We start from the raw sequence: 18,417 nt of genomic DNA on the forward strand, positions 1-18,417 counted from the left end.
CAGTGCTATGCCCATTGTGGTGGGACTGACCCTCCTCTCACTGCAGTCCTTTACTTGTGCTCTTCTTCTGAGAGGACACAGACTGCCCCCAGTTTCTCCAATGGCTGACTCTTCAGGGAAGCCTTCTGGAGCCACGGAGCTAAAGGTGACCTTTCCTCCTGCTCTCTTACTAAGCAGCCGGTTTGCTGTCCTACACAGTGTTGTCTTCAACTAGAGCACGAATCACTAGTTTTCTTACTTAGTTTTAGTATCTCTTAGACTAGCCTCAGGGAGCCTGTCTTTTCTTTCACCTCTCTATCCTCAGAAACCAGAACAGCATCTTTAGATAGATACTTAAATATTTGTCAAATACGCTAGTAATATTTAGTACTAAATGTTTCGTTACCATTGCAGGCAGGTGGGGGAACAAGAGGGCCCTCGTAATGGATGCTGGGGAAAATGGTGAATCCTAAACAATCACAGGGGCACGAAGGCTTTTGGCACAAAAGCCTGACTCCATCTCAGGAGCTGGAAAACCACTGAGATGCAGAATTCCAGGCCTGGTGCAAGGAAGCTTCCCAAGAGCGGAGGTGGCTGCACCCCTTGGCAGGGGAGGCTCGACTTCTGGAACAGATGTCACGCAAGAACAGCAAGAGAAGACCACTACCTGCTCCAAACTGTCCCCTTTGGCAACCACCCTGGCAATGGAGTGGGGGAGGGCAGTTTAGGAAAAGTGTCTGTAAACTAACTTGGACAGAGAAAGAGTGCCTGGGTGCCACCAGCGCACATGCCGCCTGCACCCACGCTGTTGGGCACATGTTGCCCACACACATGCTGCCAGCGTCTCTCCTCTTGAAATGTGTATTTACTTACTCTCATATTTTCTTACTTTCGCATTGGGACGGGTCCTGGCTCTCTCTGCTCTGGAGAAGGCTGTGTTCTCTCTTGAGTATGATTCTTAACCTATTTCTCCCCTTCCCTACCTTTATTTTCCAATAAACTTGTTATACTTCATTAAGTTGTCTCCTCCTGAAATGCTTTTCTGTGAGAGAAAGGCAAAGAACCCAGAAGCTCTGGGTAAGATCAGGCCTGACTTAACTTTTCCAGCAAAGAGTAATTCCTCACTTCAGCCTCAACCCACGGCCCTCTGAAATATTGGGTGGTGGGGATCGTCTCTCCTGCCGTGCAGAACAAGTGGATGTCAACTGCATGATGACAACTGCCTCATGGGGCTGGCAGGATGTGAGTATCTGTGTCGTGCAGGCGCTCATAGCAGACTTTCATCAGTCCTAAATCTCTCAGGCGCTTTCCCAGCTGATAGAGGTAGACAGAGAAAAGTGGTAGATTTCTATTTTGATGCTGCCATCTTTCTCTCCCCCACTTTGCATAAACCACCCAAGGAAATGTCACCAGCAACCTCGACAGCTGAAGAAAAGGTTGCATATAGAAAAGTAGAGAAAAAGAAAAGGTAATATCTTTGTTTTTGCCATCTTTCAGGTTTTTATTTTTAAATTTATTTTTGTTTTAATAATTTCTTCAATTTTATCCTTCTCAAAAAAAGGTGATTTCTATTCTTAGTGGGGAAAATCTGACCTCTAATTAAAAGAAACCTCTAAGCCTCTTATTCTATCATTCTTAATTATGACTACATATTAAAATCACCTGGAGAGCTTTAAAAAATATTGATACCTTGGGTCCTCTGCAGACCAACCAAGACATAATATCAGGGATGAAACCTGAGCATTAGGTATTTGGGGGAAACGTACCTCCAGTTACACTATGTGAATCAGGTGTGATAGCTGAGGTCATACCCATCTGTGCTCAGTTGGGGGTTAAAGTTTTGAAATCCCACACATGCAAAGCAAAGCATGCGCCCCTAATCCCTGCACTCTCTCCCAAAATAGAGATATTTTGGGAGATGGTGACTCTACCAGGTAGTCAATCTTGGTGGCAATCTCTGCTTTAATGGAATGTGGCTAAGAGGAACTTGCTACTACGACAAGGGCATGAATCCTGAAGAGACTATCTGTCCAAGTCAAGTTAGGGTGAATCCAGTTGGTTTGTTTGACTCCACCCCTTCTGTGCCTAAGACCAAATCATGCAACAGAGATTGAGCAAAGTTTGACATTAGTGGGTTGGGTGCCTACTGCTAGAGCTTTCAAAACACACAAAGAGTATAGCGTATTGAAATAAGGATGAGAATGCGGAGTTTATGTTGACTTGTTCTGTTTCTGTTTTAAGACTGCCTTCTGTTTAAGCAACCAACAATAAGGCACATAGCTACAATAAGAATTACTAATTAGAGAAAGTGTAATATACTAGGTTTGGTCTCATGGTTATTTCTATTAATGCATTGTTTGTTATCACTGCACATCACTGTACCCTTATTATTTGCAAATACACTATTTAAAACCAAATAACATTAATTGTGGTAATCATGAAAGATCATTCCAATCCACCAGAGGGTATTTTATTCTTTCTTTCCCTTCTTTGTTTTTACTCCCTCCTTTCCTCCTCCCTCCTTTTCTCTCTGGTCAGATAATTTTGAGATAATTTTTTAGTAGTTTAGTGGACTTGATGAGGTCAAAGTGGATGCAGCTCTGCTCATTTCCTGGGCTGACCGTCCTTCTCCATCATCTGAAGATTGCTTTGGAGATGGCATACTCTGCTCCTAGGCTCAAATGCAGCGAGGCGATAATTGCTTTCCTTAATTTATTTTAGGTTGCCACACAATTTGCTGTAGCTGTAATCCCTCACTATCACAATCTGTGAACAATATAAATGGTTGATGGCAGAGTGAAAGTTTCAGTTGTTGCTTCTCAGTGATTCACATAATGTGCTGTCATTAGCACTTTGATGTGACAGATCATGGTTTCCAGGGCTTATTAGGCCATTTATAAATACCAAATGAGGGTGTTGGGCCTAGTAGTGCAGTGTGGTTATTGCCAATTATTGCCTTCCCTGGGAAAGCATCTCCTCTAGAAGAAAACAAAATGCAATCTTTAGTTTGTCTTTGATTATTTGTAATCAATACCACTCAAGTGCAGACAGTGCAGAAATTGCAGTTTTCTGTTCTTCTATTTGAGTAATTTAAATTTTACCCAAATAGCTACTTTTCCTACTTAGTCACTACTACTTGAATTGGTTTTCAGACATCTGTAACAGATACCTAGTTATATCCGTATCTATAATAGTTTTGCTCACATTACTAATGAGAATTATTACTGTGATTTACAGCATTTTACACTTTACATGATATTATAAATAATAACAGCAGCTAGCATTAACTGGGTATTTTTTATTTGCAATAAAAGCGACAAACACATTGGATCCTGCAATTAGCGCCAACAACCCTCTGAGCTAGACGCCATTACTGCCTCCATTTTATGAGGAGAAATTGATATTTCTTGAGGCTTAGGGATCTATCCAGGAAACCAAAACTAGTAAATAGTAGAGCTGCATTGGAAATTCAGGCTGGTTCCAAGGCCAATACTTTCAAGCACCACATTCAAATACTGCACACTCCCTACCCAGGACCACGCTACAGAGAAGCAAACAAAGACTTCGTTGCTTGAAAATGGCTCCGTGTTTGGAGTCTGCTCCCGAGCAGAGCTTGTTCTACTTCCTGAGGCAGCTTCATCAGCCGGAGCTGTCACAGCAGTTGACCTGCCTCTGACAACCCAATATCCACCATAAACAAGCATAGGATGTGGGCTTCTGTGTAAAAACATGAAGAACTGCGAGCAGCTGGCCTGATGAGACGATGCAGGCATGAGCTCTGATCACAGAAGCTGGGGTTTAGAGGCAGGGGAGAAGAGAAGGAAGTCATGCCCAGTGGGCACGCAGCCCAGGCACCCAGTCCTCGGCCCCGGAGCCAGCCTGGGACCCACTGATTGATCCTGCAGCTGGGGACATCCTTCTCTCAGCAGCCCGAGCTTCCCACAAAGGCAGCCTCCACATGGAGAAGTCTTTGTCATGGCCTCGGATGACAGGATAGGGTTTCACATCACAGCTACCCCTAACCAGGTACACTCTGCTGCTTTCATCTTCCTGATGGCTCCCACGGGAAAGCGAAGAAAGAGAAAGGAAGTTACCCCAAGCACCAGGCCACAGGCTGGGTTGGCTGGGTTTCATGTCTCTCCCCCATCCCACTCCCCCCAGATCCATGGCTTGGAAATGCTTTGATTTCACACACCCTGTGTGGCCACTGGACAGCAAAAGCTTTCCTAAGTAATTTTTCATAACCCACCCAACCACGACTTTCTGGAACACAAGCCCCTCTATCCCCCTCTGCACACACTATTAACTCTGATTGGAAGAGCCTCCCCAGACCTTTTCTTTTGAGGACTCATTCGTCCTTTCCTCCAAGATGCAGTGCATGCGTTGTCTCCTCCAGAGACATATCTTGGTGACCTGTGCCCACCCCGGGAGGTAGGATTATCTTTCTCTTCTGTCTTGCTCAAATTCTTCTGTCAGTTCCCCCTGGCCTTGTGTTATTCCTAGCACACTGCAGGCTCCCTGAGAGTCAGACAGTATCTCTAGTGCCCAGCACTGCATCTAGCCTGTGGCCCAAGTGAAATCAATGTCTGTGAATTAAAAAAATCAAGAGTGATAGGTGAATCAAACTGGAATAACACATTGGATGGGTTATTTATAGAACTGAAGACTCTCAAAACACCATGGATAAGTCTTTTTTCAGATTCTAAAGGCCAAAATGCTGATATTTCTACAATAAAGACCCCAGCAACCAAAGCAAACTCCTGTTAACATTTAGATATAATCCTTTCTAATAATTCTCTAGATGTAGGTATGTCTAAAGTCAGCATCTTTCTGTTCTACTTAAGTTCCTCAAGAACTATATCAGAAAGTTTTGGAGGTAGATGTGGGATACATTTTTACTGCAAACTGGGGTCCAAAGATAGACATTGAATTAATGGTTGATCTAGGACCAAAACACACAAATCTTGTGTAGTCTTATGCTCCTGCTGCAATTTTCTATAGGGCCACCTAATGGTGATAGGGCCCCTAATGGTGACTGGACCTTCTAATGGGTGATGTTTTTACAAGAACAAACTGTGCATCAGTAGATTGTGGGTTTGTAATTGGATGTTCTCCATAAGAACTGACTGAAATGGATCCTATGTCTAAACCATGCCCAGTAGTTGTAAGGAGGAACTGTCTAACATTTCACAGAGAAATAAGAATTGGGTACCTTGAATCTCAGCCCTGCAATAGGCTAACCCACAGGGCTAGGTAGGCATCATTAACATTCAGAGTTTCTTTCTAACAGCCAAAAAATATCTAAATAGTGTTGACCTGGTGCAGAGTAAGTTGTTATGGAAACCACAACCACAGTCCCATTCCCCTCCGGGTGAACTGTATTACAGCTCATGCCTACAGACTGTATCCCAGAACAATGTCCACAACAAATGCTCAGTGAGTGAAGATTGGGCCAAACTCAATGTTTATTAGTATTCAGCAGGAACAGTTGGCAGAAAAGGATGTTGACAGCAAATATAAGTATCCCCACCCTGCTGCCCAGCATGGAAAAGGTAATAATCCAAAAGGAACAAGTTTTCTATTTGATTCTAAATAAGAACCTCAAGCGTGATCTTCCTAAACACATCCCAAATTGTTCACTCTACAGATGAAGAAACCATATCTCATTTATCTGTGTGTCCCCAGAATACCTAGTACAGAGCCAGACACATTTGAAGTGTCAGTGTTTTTTGAATTGAATTATTTGCTAGGCTGGCGTGGGAGTTGAGAAGTTGTTGTCTAGTAAATCACCATTCCTTTCCCTGAAAGCTCTGTAAATCAAGCTCATAAAAAAAAATAAAGGAAGGAAGAAAGAAAAAGAAAAGCAGCAAGCTAAAATTCCAAAACCCTTTCTTAGGGATAAATGCCCACGGCTGGTGGGGTCTGGACTATGTCCACTGAGTGAGCAGAGCTCTTCAGCACAAACATCCCTTACTCCCGGGGGAGCTCAGGACTGGCTGACTGGCTGTGGAGACTCACACATCCTCTCTTTCCCAATGGCAAGGGGGCCCAGAGGACAGGGTGGGAGTCGGGTGATGAAGCACTGCTGAACTAAATGTTCTCCTCTTCCCAGGAGGAGGAAAATCTCACAACAGAGGGAGGGTTGGCACTTTTCTAGAGGAACAACGATAAAGATCGTGGGACGTGACTGAAAATGATTTGTTGTGAAGACAAGTTTCTTTTTTAAAGGGCCACTCTCGCATTCTAAGTCTTACCTTAGACGGGAATGGTGCTACAGGAATGGCCTTGTCAGAACTGGGCTGAGCTCCTACAAAAATTGCGGCCAGGACTGACTTGGTAGATGAGGGGGTAAGAGTGAATATGGGTTGAAGAAGCACAAAGAGGGGCTGAGATTTCACTTCTGAATTGATCCCAAAATGAACAAACACAAAACAGCGTTTGCTAATAAGATCCGTCCCTGAAATGTACTAAGCTGGTTTGAAGGTACTGGAATAGAAAATGCTGATTTTTTTTTTTAATTTCCTGGGAGGCAATCAAAACACAACTCACAATCTCCCAAGCTCTTCCCAAATTCTCGTTAAGATTTAATCACAGTGTAAAATCTGTAAGTTTTTTTGGGCAGTGTTGGTTATCAACTGCACTCTCTCTGAGGTGGCAACCAAATGTGCTTCTCGGATCGCTCTCCAGGATCCATTCCAAGCGCCTGCTGGAAAGGCTGCCACAGTGGTGCCCTGGTGGAGCCTTGTAAATTCTTTCCAGGGAGACTCAGGACATACACTCTCAATTGCCAAGCTCTCCACTTATAAGGTGTAGAATTTACAAGTGCAAAGAGAGGCACAAAGAAGGCCTCCACCTTTTTAAGTGCTTTTACACGTGGTTTCTCTGGTAGAGCTTTGTGGTCCCAGAAATCAGCTGCCCAGTTCGTTTGAGCCTTTGTTTCTGAATGGGACTTAGTTTAGTTTCCTCTCAACTGTGAGCTCTGAAGCTACTGCCTATAGACTGAGTTCTCTTTGCCTTTGTTTTGAAAGGAAGTCACCTATGGCAACACTGCTTTGGAGGGTATGAGGGAATGTTTTGAAGCTAAATACAGCCAAGCAAAGGGAAAACAGAGAGCTGACGTACAATCCTGGCTGATTCAACTCAGGAATTGAGCCTTCTTGTCATTCACAGGCCATCTTTTTTTCCCTAGCCTACATTTTCTTCACTCCAATTCCTTGCAATGTGTGTTCCATTCCAGACTCTTGTGAAATAAGTACTGCTCTCAGACTCTAACATAGACACCAAAGAAATAATGTCTCCATTGACTCTATTCTAGTCCTCCTGCTGCTTATTTATTTATTCGTACAGAAAAACAAAACAAAACTCGATTTAGAAGTACAAAAGTGAGAGCTCCTAACTTTGTTACATGTACAAGTCTGACCTTGGGAAGTCACCTGAGAAAACTCTAGTTTCTCTTCAGCGAGATATATATATATATATATATATATATATATATATATATATATATTTCTCTCTTCAGGCTCTCTGGAGTAATTATGACAAAGGGCTTGTTTCTTAATTGCATCTTAGCATTTTTCACTATTCGGTATGCTTCCTCAGGTTACAAACTCCAAGCTTCTGTTATTGGTTCATCACAGAGGGTCATGGCCAGGAAAAGAGGATAGCACACAGGTTGTGATCAATAGGAATGAATGATATCTGAATGAGTGAAAGAAAAAAATAAAGAAAAGCAGAACAAGGGCAAAGAAAAGGCAGAAAGAAGGAAAAGTTCTGGGGGTGGAATGACAGCACAGTGGGTAGGACACTTGCTTTGCACATGACCCACCAGGTTTGATTCCTGGCATTCCATAGGCCCCTAAGCCCATTAGGAGTGATTCCTGCATTCTGAGCATTCTTAGGAAGGAGTAACCCCTGAGCACCTTTAGGTGTGGTCCCAAAACAAAAACAAACAACAACAAAAGACCCCCTCTAGTTCTGGGGGATTATTAATGAACTATAGATGGAATCATATGTGTCTATTAATAAAGTACTATACGTATTAATTCAATTATACCTAATGCTTGATGCATTAATTATACCATTGTTATCTTTTAAAACATGCATTGTTTCATGTTATATCTCTTCATATAAACTTCCAATAGCTTTTCATACTACCAACGATAAAAGTCAAATTAGTTTTAGCTTTTAAGTCTGACCCAGGCCACCTCATGTTGAACCAGTCTTTGCAACCTCCAACCCCCTGCCCCCAAATTTGGCACCATCAAACTCATGTTTTGTGTTTCCTTAAACACACTAGTTTGTTCCCACCTTGGAGTTTCCCTGCCTGAAATCAATTCTGCAGTGTTTGCATGTCTGGTTCCTTCTCATTGAGCTCATAGCTAGAAGATACCTTCTCAGAGAAACCTTCTCCAATGCATATGCCAAAGGTGATTCCATTGACTCTATTCTAGTCCTTCTGCTGCTTATTTATTTATTTATTTATTTATCTATTACTAGTTTCCTCTCTGCAGCCTGATGATCACTAAATATTTATTGTTATGCGGTAGGGTGTTTGCCTTGCACGCAGCCAACATGGCCGACGTGAGTTCAATTCCTCCGCCCCTCTCGGAGAGCCCGGCAAGCTACCGAGAGTATCTCGCCCGCACGGCAGAGCCTGGCTAGCTCCCCATGACACATTCGATATGCCAAACACAGTAACAACAAAGTCTCCAATGGAGATGTTACTGGGCCCGCTGGAGCAAATCGATGATCAACGGGAGGGCCTTTACCTTTACCTTATGCAACTTTATACTGATTTCATGCTTATATTTCAAAGATACTTTCCTGGTTATCATTTATATCCACAAGTGTATCAGGTCAAAACAAACAAACAAAAAAAACCCCCTATGATTCCAAACATAAGATGTTCTTCCTAGCCCTCTTCAAGCTCATGTTCCAGCCCCTCCACTGAGTGAATAAATTCACAACTTTGAATAAAAGCGACCATGCCAACTTAATCTAGAAACAAAGGCTCAAATGAACTGGGCATCTGATTTCTGGGAACACAAAGCTCTACTCAACTGGAATCATGCATAGCCAGTGATATAATACTCAGTACTCCAACTCAGAAGGATTCTTCTGAGCAAGGAGATGATGCTGTAGGGTGCCAACTATTCTCTGTTCTCTGTTCTGGGCTCAGAAGCCTCCTGGTCAAGAGCGTCCTGGGAATAAAAGGACTAAAGGGAGGTAACAGGTGGAAGGATGGAGCAAGCAAATGGCAGGAACATATACAGGTTCCAGTGGCTTACTCACTGTATACAGAGCAGCAATGATTTTGTAGAAAGAGCACTGAACCAGGGCTCAGGGCTAGGCTATAAGATTGCTGTACATGCTCAATCAGTCCCTCCATTATATGATGTGCAACTGGCTCACCTCCAAGGGAAATCCCAGTTCAGACATTCTCTGAGTTAATGAGAAGAATCTGACCTTTTTCCATGAATGTGATGCCTGTGAAAAGGATAGCCCATGCAATGTTTCTGATAAGTGCAGCTTTTCCAGGCTAAGAGGAATTTCTTTGATCAGTCAATACAATCACAGGAGGAAGCAGATTAAGTCAAAATCTGATTCTGCCAATCTACTTAGTGCCCCATCCCACTGCTTTCCGAGAAAAGATGGTGCTCTGGGCAAACGTCTGTGTTGTTACAGACAAAGCAATGCCTAACTGTAAGTGTGCTTCAGCCACTCTCCAAGAGATGGGTTCCTACCGTATCTGATCTTTGCCAACACTCTCCCATCTGCTTTCAACATGCCACATCTGACATTAACTAATGTCTCCTATTAGCATTAAAAGAAAACAATCTGGAAAAATTCACTCTCAGGCAGACTTCAAACAGGCCACAAGTAGACATGGAATCCCAACTGAACAAGGTTGGTTAGGATAATAGTGGAAAATAGATATATACTATGTAAATGTGTATATGTATATATGTATACATATGTATGTGATTAAGTAAAAAGTCTGTAAAATGGGTCAAGAATTTTTCTATCTGATTTATGAAATTACATAGTAAGAGAAAGAGGAGGAAAATCCTCCCAGAGTGGATTAAGGCACTATCAAAAGAACTAAATGACATGGAAAAAGAGATTCAAAATCTTTATCCCAAACTTACCGGTAATGGGTTAAAGTTCTGGTCCACAAGATGATTGTATCCATGGTCAAAAAATGAATGCCGTATCACCACATCAATGCCTTGATTGGCCAGCATCCCTAAAGTGTTCAACCATCTAAAGAGAGAGGTAAAAGGCTACGTCAATACATTATTTTTTTAATGGCATACAATAAGCTCTTTAGTGATTGGCTAAGATTTGCACACACGTGAAATTTACCTAGTACTTTAAAAGTTATTTAAGCATTGTACACAGCTGGAAGAGATTTTAGAGATTATCAAATTCTACTTCTTTGTTTTATAGGAAAGGAAACAGAGGTCCGGGGAAGTAAACGGAATTGCTTTTGGTCATAAAATAGTATGTTACTAATAAGTTATCTTTTATTCCTATAATACCACAAATAAAGTGAACACCCTAATTGCTTGTAAGCCAAAAGTCACAGAACATACAAACCACAGGAGCACATAAACTTTACATCCCTCACACTCCCCTGCTTATACCTTTCAGGTGACTACAATCAACATACACCTATAACCTTGCAAGAATGGGCCTGGGATTTGCATCTCTCGTATGTCACTGTCAGCAGCAGAGGTAATAATGTTTTCCCTTGGCACCATAATGAGCAATGCAGGGATCTGAACATGCTGCCACAAGAAACATGTTACCTTGGAGGCACTGCATCGCTCATATTATTTATTATACACCCCGTACTAAATGCCAAATACCCAATCCCAGGAGCAAGCAATTCTTCAAATACTGCTTTTCACAGCTACTTTTTCCAACACCCACTAATCACCTACCTTCATTATTTGCTTATGAGTTCGTGGATTCATTTTCCCTCATTTTCTGTATTTCTACTTTTGAAACTTGGGAAGTCTCTAATTGTAGTAATTTTTGTGTAAGAAGTATGACTTGTACCTTCGATATCATTAGTGTCAGAGACAAAGCACTTCACAAGGTTTTCTGGGTGTATGCCTGGCATCCCCATCACCTCTTCACCCCTCCTGTCTCATTCTATGCTCCATTCCCTGGCCTCTAGGCCATATAAAAATATTCTTGGCTACTCAAACATACCATGGTTTCTCAGAGTTACCTACATTTTTATACATGCTTTCTCTTCTTCTTAGCACACCTTTCCTATAATCCACCTCACCTGGCAAATTTCTTCCAATCTGGTCATCTTCATATCAAATGTCAGCTGTTTAAATCCTCCTGCTCCAGACAACAGCAGTGCCTTCCTGCCCTGTACCTCCCCAGAGTCCTTACTCACACTCTGCTAGCCTGCTGCATACTTATTAGTTCTTTGCACTCTTGCAGTTGACTCTGGATTTATCAAGAATACACACAATGTTTCAGCTTTTTTATACACCAAACCACCCATCACATGCTGTGATGATGAAATTTGATCCGGGTAGAATTAGATTCCAGGACTTTTCAGGATCACAATTCAATAGGAGGGAAAAATTATGCATAGTTACGATTTTTGATACCTGAAACCACATGTAGTTCCAAACCAGTGGTTTGTAGGATTAAGGTGTTTTTTTTCTTATTGCAATAAAGATCATTGCAAATGTTTATATTATGAATGAATATCATTAATATTTTCAAATATTTTTCACATTTATAATCATATTTCATTGCATAGGAAAATAAATATTTACAGGTAATTAGAAATTTAAAATAAAATAAATCCAAGAAAAACACAAAAATAAATATTTTAAGTCAAAAGAAAATATGACAACAATAAAATAGCTGAATCATTTTCCCTTTGTTCAGACTGGGACATTGTGACCCAGGGCACTGAAATTATTTTTAGAATATCACACAGCTGGGGTGGCAGCGATAGTACAGAGGGCAGGGTGTTTGCCTTGCATGCGGCAGACCCGGGGTTCAATCCCCAGCATCTCATATGGTCCTCCGAGCACCGCCAGGAGTGATTCGGGAGTGCAGACCCAGGGGTAACCCTTGAGCATAGCTGGGTGTTGCTCAAAAAGCAAAAACAGAAAAAGAGAAATTGCAAACTTTTAAATCTATCTGCATTCAAAATTGACTCTAGCCAGAGTCAATTTATGTTTAGAGTAGAAGGGTTAGTAGTGAAGTTATATTAATCTTTTTTCTCTAATAACACGCGCCCCTGGTGGGAGGTATAAAGGTGTTCCAATGGTGGTTTCTTTCATGTTTAAAGTAAAGAAAGGTGGTAAGATTATCGGTACATTCCACCAAGGATGACACTTCACCTGTTATTTCCCATTCCTCAACATTTATTGAATTTTTATTATACACCAGATACTACACTACAGTATGTCAAGGATGGATCAATGCATCAAAAAAGTATCAAAGCTATAGTTGGGGAAAGTACCTTTTAATATTGATTTTTTAAAAATCTATGCATGCATGTGTTTATGTGCTAGCAAGCTCTTAGTTGTACCATATATTTATTTTTAAAAATCTGAAAAAATGCCTTTTTTTGAATTTTCTTGCTCACCTTTTGCAACTTGCCCTAGAATACTTTCATCCCCTTTTCCACCCCCCAAGAGGCAATTTGTGTTTCTTTGAGAGGCAGACTCAAACTGCATGTTACTAAGGACTGAGAGCACAGGGACGAGAAGAAAATAAAACAAGGAGCTGAATAAACTGATTTTGGGCGCGGGGTAGGAAGGTCACACTCAGAGATGCTCAGGGGTTACTCCTGGCTCTGCACTCAGGAATTACTCCTGGTAATGCTCAGGGAACCATATGGGATGCTGGGATTAAACCTGAGTTGACTGCGAGCAAAGCAAATGCCTTCCTATACTATCACTCTTCAACTGATTTTCATTTTATCTGTCAACCAAACATTGAATTGTTTGATTGACAGATAAATACAACTAAAAGAATCTGAACAACTATTAGGTTTGTGCTCTTCAAAGTGACTGCAGAGACCTACGACTATTTGGCTGGTGCTCATGAACAGGCAGGGTTAACTAGTCTCTTCTGAGAGAGGCATTTGATATTTCACAATCCACATGATTCTCTAAAGGGAAGGATGCTCATGAAAACAACATAACTCAATTGCTTGCTGGACCCTGCCTGGAGTCCTTCAGTGACAGCTGAGCAAAAGCCATTCTTCTGCTGATCTCAGCGGGTCCCTGTTTCACTGCCAATATGCCTTGGCTTCCTTATGCCAGAGTTCATGCTGAAACTGGGTAGAACGTGTATTTTTGAAAGACTCAAATGCTAATTCACTCCATTTCATTCATATATACTATCGTCACCAAACAACTGCTCTGTGCTACTTGTGCCAGATGGTGAAGACGTAGATATTGAAGACCCAAAGTACCATCCTGTATCACACAGACTTGTTATCCCTACCTGCATTCCCCAGAATTCCATCTTAAATAGACGGTGTACTTGACTGGTCTGATCTGCTCTTCACAATGTTTGGGATAAGCTTTCTTCTCGATAGGGTCCTTCATCTGAACAGTTACGAACAGTCTAGCTCAGGGCAGAGCTGCAATTTATAAGAGGATCTCTCTTAGTCCCTGGTCCTGGCAGTTTATCCCTTGTCACCTGTCACTAACAGGATGATCAGAAATCCTTATGATTTTGACTTGTTATCTCCAGATGACTACTGTAGTTTTCATCTAGTTTTTCTTTCTCCTATCTCTCAAACTCTTGTACATACTATCACCAAGGTTATTAGCTCATAATAATATAGGTCAGATAGTCTCCTTCAAAATCTTAAGTGCTTTTCCACTGAGCATAGAGAAAGTTTTATTTTCTCCACTTGGATTTTAAGCATTTCTATGTTTTAAGGTTTTAACCCCCTTTCTACCTCATTTCATCCTTCCAGATACTAAGGCTTTTGACACATTCATTTCCTCCTTTCCCTGCCTCTGTCCCTAATATTGCTTTAGCCTGGAACTCTCCAGTCTACCATCAATACCAGCCTCCATCAATGGCAATTAGAGTTGACTTTCTATGACCCTCTCCTCAAATACCATTTCCTACATGAAACCTTTTCTTATCTCCTCCATTCAGATTCCTTTGATTGTTCATCACAATTTTTTTTGGTGGATGTACTAAGTGAAGCAGAGAGAGATGGTGTAATATAGGAGGAAAGCTAGATTCTTAAGTAGATTGAGATCATACTCTGCCACTAATTAATAATTGCATATACCTCAATGGGTTCCTATGAAGTAACTTCATATGTTTCACTGGTTATTAAATTATTAAGTTTAATTTAATATTTCAATGAAGTGCTTCAGATGTCACTTGGACATCATAATAAAGCACTATATAGTTAACTTATGATGATTTACCTTCTAACTTTAAAGTAAAGCTTTACCTTTTCTCTTATTATTATTTTTTTTTGCTTTTTGGGTCACACCTGGCAATGCACAAGGGTTATTCCTGGCTCTGCACTCAGGAATTACTCCTGGCGGCGCTCAGGGGATCATATAGGACGCTGGGAATCGAACTCAGGTCGGCTGTGTGCAAGGAAAACGCCCTTCCTGCTGTGCTATTGCTCCAGCCCAATCTCTTATTTCTTATTCTTAGGTGGTTGTTCTATTTTCAAAGCTTCTGTGGTTTATTTTATTATTACCTTTAATAGGGGTCACCCCAGGCAGTGCTGCTCAGGGGCCACTAGGGCTATATCCAGCAGTGCAGAGTATAGGGGGCAGACAGCAGGGGATACGGGAGGGCATGGAGTGCCAGAGATCAAACACAGGGCCTCATGCTGGCTAGGGGAGATGCTCTAATACTTGAGCTATCTCCTCAACAACCTGCCTTATTCTTAACTCTCTCCCAGGACTAAGATGAAAATTAGGTAAGAAAATGTATGTTGTCTGTACTATGTTTTGCATTGTAGACAATAAATAATGTTCACTACTACTATTATCTTTGCATAATGCCTGCTTCTGGCATCCAAAGAAATCACCATTTTTTTAACAGAAAATGAATGAATAACTTTCAGAGGGAACCAGTCCCTTGCCCCCACGAAGGGCACAATATGAACGGTGGCCTGGTTTCTCTGGTTTTTGTTCTTCATTGCCTCAAGGAGTAAAATTACAAGTGTTACTCACAAGAATCCTGCAGCATAGGAGTCTGATAGATTGTTTGTGCCTCCCGCTGAGGTTGTCACCACACCTTCCAGCCAAATCTTCTTTCCAGGGGTGTAAGTATTAACCACCTGTTCAATACAACAGAAGCAGAAGGGGATAATGAGATTTTTCAAATCTATTCCCAAATGACGAAAAACACGTTTCCTTAAGGAAGTTAGACGCCTTGCTCCCAGGTGGCCATGATCTCTACTTCTTAAAATTGTGATGTACTTATTAAGCAAGCCGGTAAGGCATGTGCGCATGCACGCACATGAGCGTGCGCGTGCGCGCGCACACACACACACACACACACACACACACACACACAATAACACTGACACTGTCTACTTCAAGAATTGAGCTTTTTTTCCCCTTTAGTCAACCCAAGTGAGAAGCGAATAATACATACACTGACTGAAACATCCTTTAATGGAAAAAAATATCTCTTAGAATATTTTCCTGTTAACACTATTAAAAAGCAAATTTTCTTTATACTCTGTTTTGACACTTTCCTAGGTGAGTATGTCCATGAACTTAAAACCATGAATTACAGCAGAGAATAGAGATCACACACACCCCACTGCTGCAGACACACCAAGGGCTCTGTTTCACCACTTCATGAATATTCCATGCTGAGACACTAAACTGCAAATGATTTCAGGTACTCAATGGCCCAGACCATATATCCTGGAGTCTCTATACTGCATGACACCTCTTCTCTGTACTGAAATTCCAGTAAGAGCACACCAAATTAGATGAAAAAGTAACACAGAAGCCAACTAAAGTCAACAAACAAAAATAATAATACAGAAGGCTAACTTGCAACAAGCAGCTTAATAAATTCTTAGACAAGGACTTAACAACCCCATGGTCAGATATAACAATTTTCACATAAATTGATTTTTATACATATTGATTTTAATACTGGAGCTTTGTTAGCTAATAATTTTCAACTCTAGAATGATATCAACTGTTGTGGCATTAATCTATATTAGAATAAATTAAAAAGGATTATTTTTTTTAAAGGAAGTCTTCTTTTTTTTTTTTTTTTTTTTTTTTTCTTTTTTATTAGTGAAACGACATGAGGTACAGTTGTAGATTTACAAATTTTTGTGCTTGGATCTCGGTCATACCCCGATCAAATACCCATCCCTCCACCAGTGCCCATTTTCCACCACCAGGATAATATCCCTCCCCCCCATCCTCCCATCCCCCCATCCCCCCCTGCCACTGTGGCAGGGCATTCCCCCCTGTTCTCTCTCTCCTCCTGGGCGCTGTGATCAGCCAAAGAGGCATTGAGTGGCGAACATGTTCAGCCCAGTCTACTTTCAACCTGCATCTCCCCTCCTGGGAGGATCCTCCAAACACCCTCCACTTGGTGTTCCCCTTTCTATCTGAATTGTCCTTTCCCCTAGAATACCCAGCTGGCCTCTAAGTTATGGAGTAATTCTCCTGGTGTTGCTCTCAGCTATTCTTGGGTATTAATCTCATATTTTATTATTTTATATCCCCCAGATGAATGCTATCTTTCTATGTCTATCCCTCTCTTTCTGACTCATTTCGCTTAGCATGATACTTTCCATATTGTACCACTTGTATGTAAAGTTCATGACTTCATTTTTTCTAAGAGCCACATAGTACTCCATTGTGTAGATGTACCAAAGTTTCTTTAACCAGTCATCTGTTCTTGGGCACTCAGGTCTCTTCCAGTTTCTGGCTACTGTAAAGAGTGCTGCAATGAACAAACAAGTGCAGATGTCACTTCGGCTACACGTTTTTGCCTCTCTGGGATATATTCCCAGGAGTGGTATCGCTGGGTCAAATGGGAGCTCAATTTCTAATTTTTTGAGGAACGTCCATACTGTTTTCCAGAAGGGCTGAACCAGTGGACATTCCCACCAACAGTGAAGGAGTGTCCCTTTCTCGCCACATCCGCGCCAGCAATGGTTGCTTTTGTTCTTTTGAATGTGGGCCAGTCTCTGAGGTGTGAGATGGTATCTCATTGTGGTTTTGATCTGCATCTCCCTGATGATTAATGATGTAGAGCATTTTCTCATGTGCTTTTTTGCCATTCGGATTTCTTCTTTGAGAAAGTTTCTGTTCATTTCATTGCCCCATTTTTTGATGGGGTTGGATGTTTTCTTCTTGTGGAGTTCAACCAGTATTTTGTATATCCTTGATATCAATCCCTTGTCAGATGTGTATTCGGCGAATATTCTTTCCCATTCTGTAGGCCGTCTTTGTATTTTTGTCACTGTTTCTTTGGAGGTACAGAAGCTTCTTAGTTTAAGATAGTCCCATTTATCTATCTCTGTTTTCACTTGCTCAGCCAGTGGCGTGTCATCTTTGAACATACCATTAGCCTCAATGTCATGGAGGGTTTTGCCAACTTTGTCTTCAATGTATCTTATGGTTTCTGGTCTGATGTTGAGGTCTTTAATCCATTTTGATCTTACCTTTGTACATGGTGTTAGGCAGAGTTCTGAGCCCATTTTTTTGCATGTAGCCGTCCAGTGATGCCAGCACAATTTGTTAAAGAGGCTTTCCTTACTCCACTTCACATTTCTTGCACCTTTATCAAAGATTAGATGATCATATGATTGGGGGGTGATGTCAGTGTATTCAACTCTGTTCCATTGGTCTGTAGTTCTGCCTTTGTTCCAGTACCATGCTGTTTTGATTATTACCGCTTTGTAGTAAAGTTTGAAGTTCGGGAGGTTGATTCCACCCATTTTCTTTTTCCCCAGAATTGCTTTAGCTATTCGTGGGGGTTTATTGTTCCATATAAATTTCAGGAGTGTTTTCTCCATTTCTTTGAAGAACGTCATGGGTATCCTTATAGGGATTGCATTGAATTTGTACAGTGCTTTCGGTAGTATTGCCATTTTGACAATGTTCAGTCTTCCGACCCATGAGCAGGGGATGTCTTTCCATTTCCTCATGTCCTCTTTTATTTCCTGAAGTAGCGTTTTGTAGTTTTCTTTGTACAGGTCCTTTACTTCCTTAGTTAGGCTGATTCCTAGGTACTTGATTTTCTGGGGCACAATTGTGAACGGGATTGATTTTTTCATGTAGCTTTCCTCTCTCTCACTGTTTGCATATAGGAAAGCCATGGACTTTTGGGTATTGATTTTATAACCTGCAACTTTACTATACAAGTCTATTGTTTCTAGGAGTTTTTTGGTGGAGGTTATTGGGTTCTCTAAGT

General features: G+C 41.3%; 1 protein-coding gene across 2 annotated transcripts in view; it reads right to left on the reverse strand.

Annotated features, from left to right (window-relative positions):
- The window catches only part of HPSE2 (heparanase 2 (inactive)), a 652,320-nt gene that overhangs the window by 120,840 nt on the left and 513,063 nt on the right, over positions 1–18,417 (reverse strand). For both annotated transcript variants that reach the window (XM_056120796.1, XM_056120795.1), the window contains 2 exons: positions 15,192–15,298; positions 10,128–10,242 (listed from right to left, as the gene is read on the reverse strand). In XM_056120796.1, the coding sequence (XP_055976771.1) occupies positions 10,128–10,242; positions 15,192–15,298 (222 nt within the window). The remainder of the gene's footprint in view (positions 1–10,127; positions 10,243–15,191; positions 15,299–18,417) is intronic.

The sequence above is a fragment of the Sorex fumeus genome, unplaced genomic scaffold (genome assembly GCF_029834395.1).
Source record: "Sorex fumeus unplaced genomic scaffold, SorFum_2.1 ptg000043l, whole genome shotgun sequence".
Classification (NCBI taxonomy): domain Eukaryota; kingdom Metazoa; phylum Chordata; class Mammalia; order Eulipotyphla; family Soricidae; genus Sorex; species Sorex fumeus.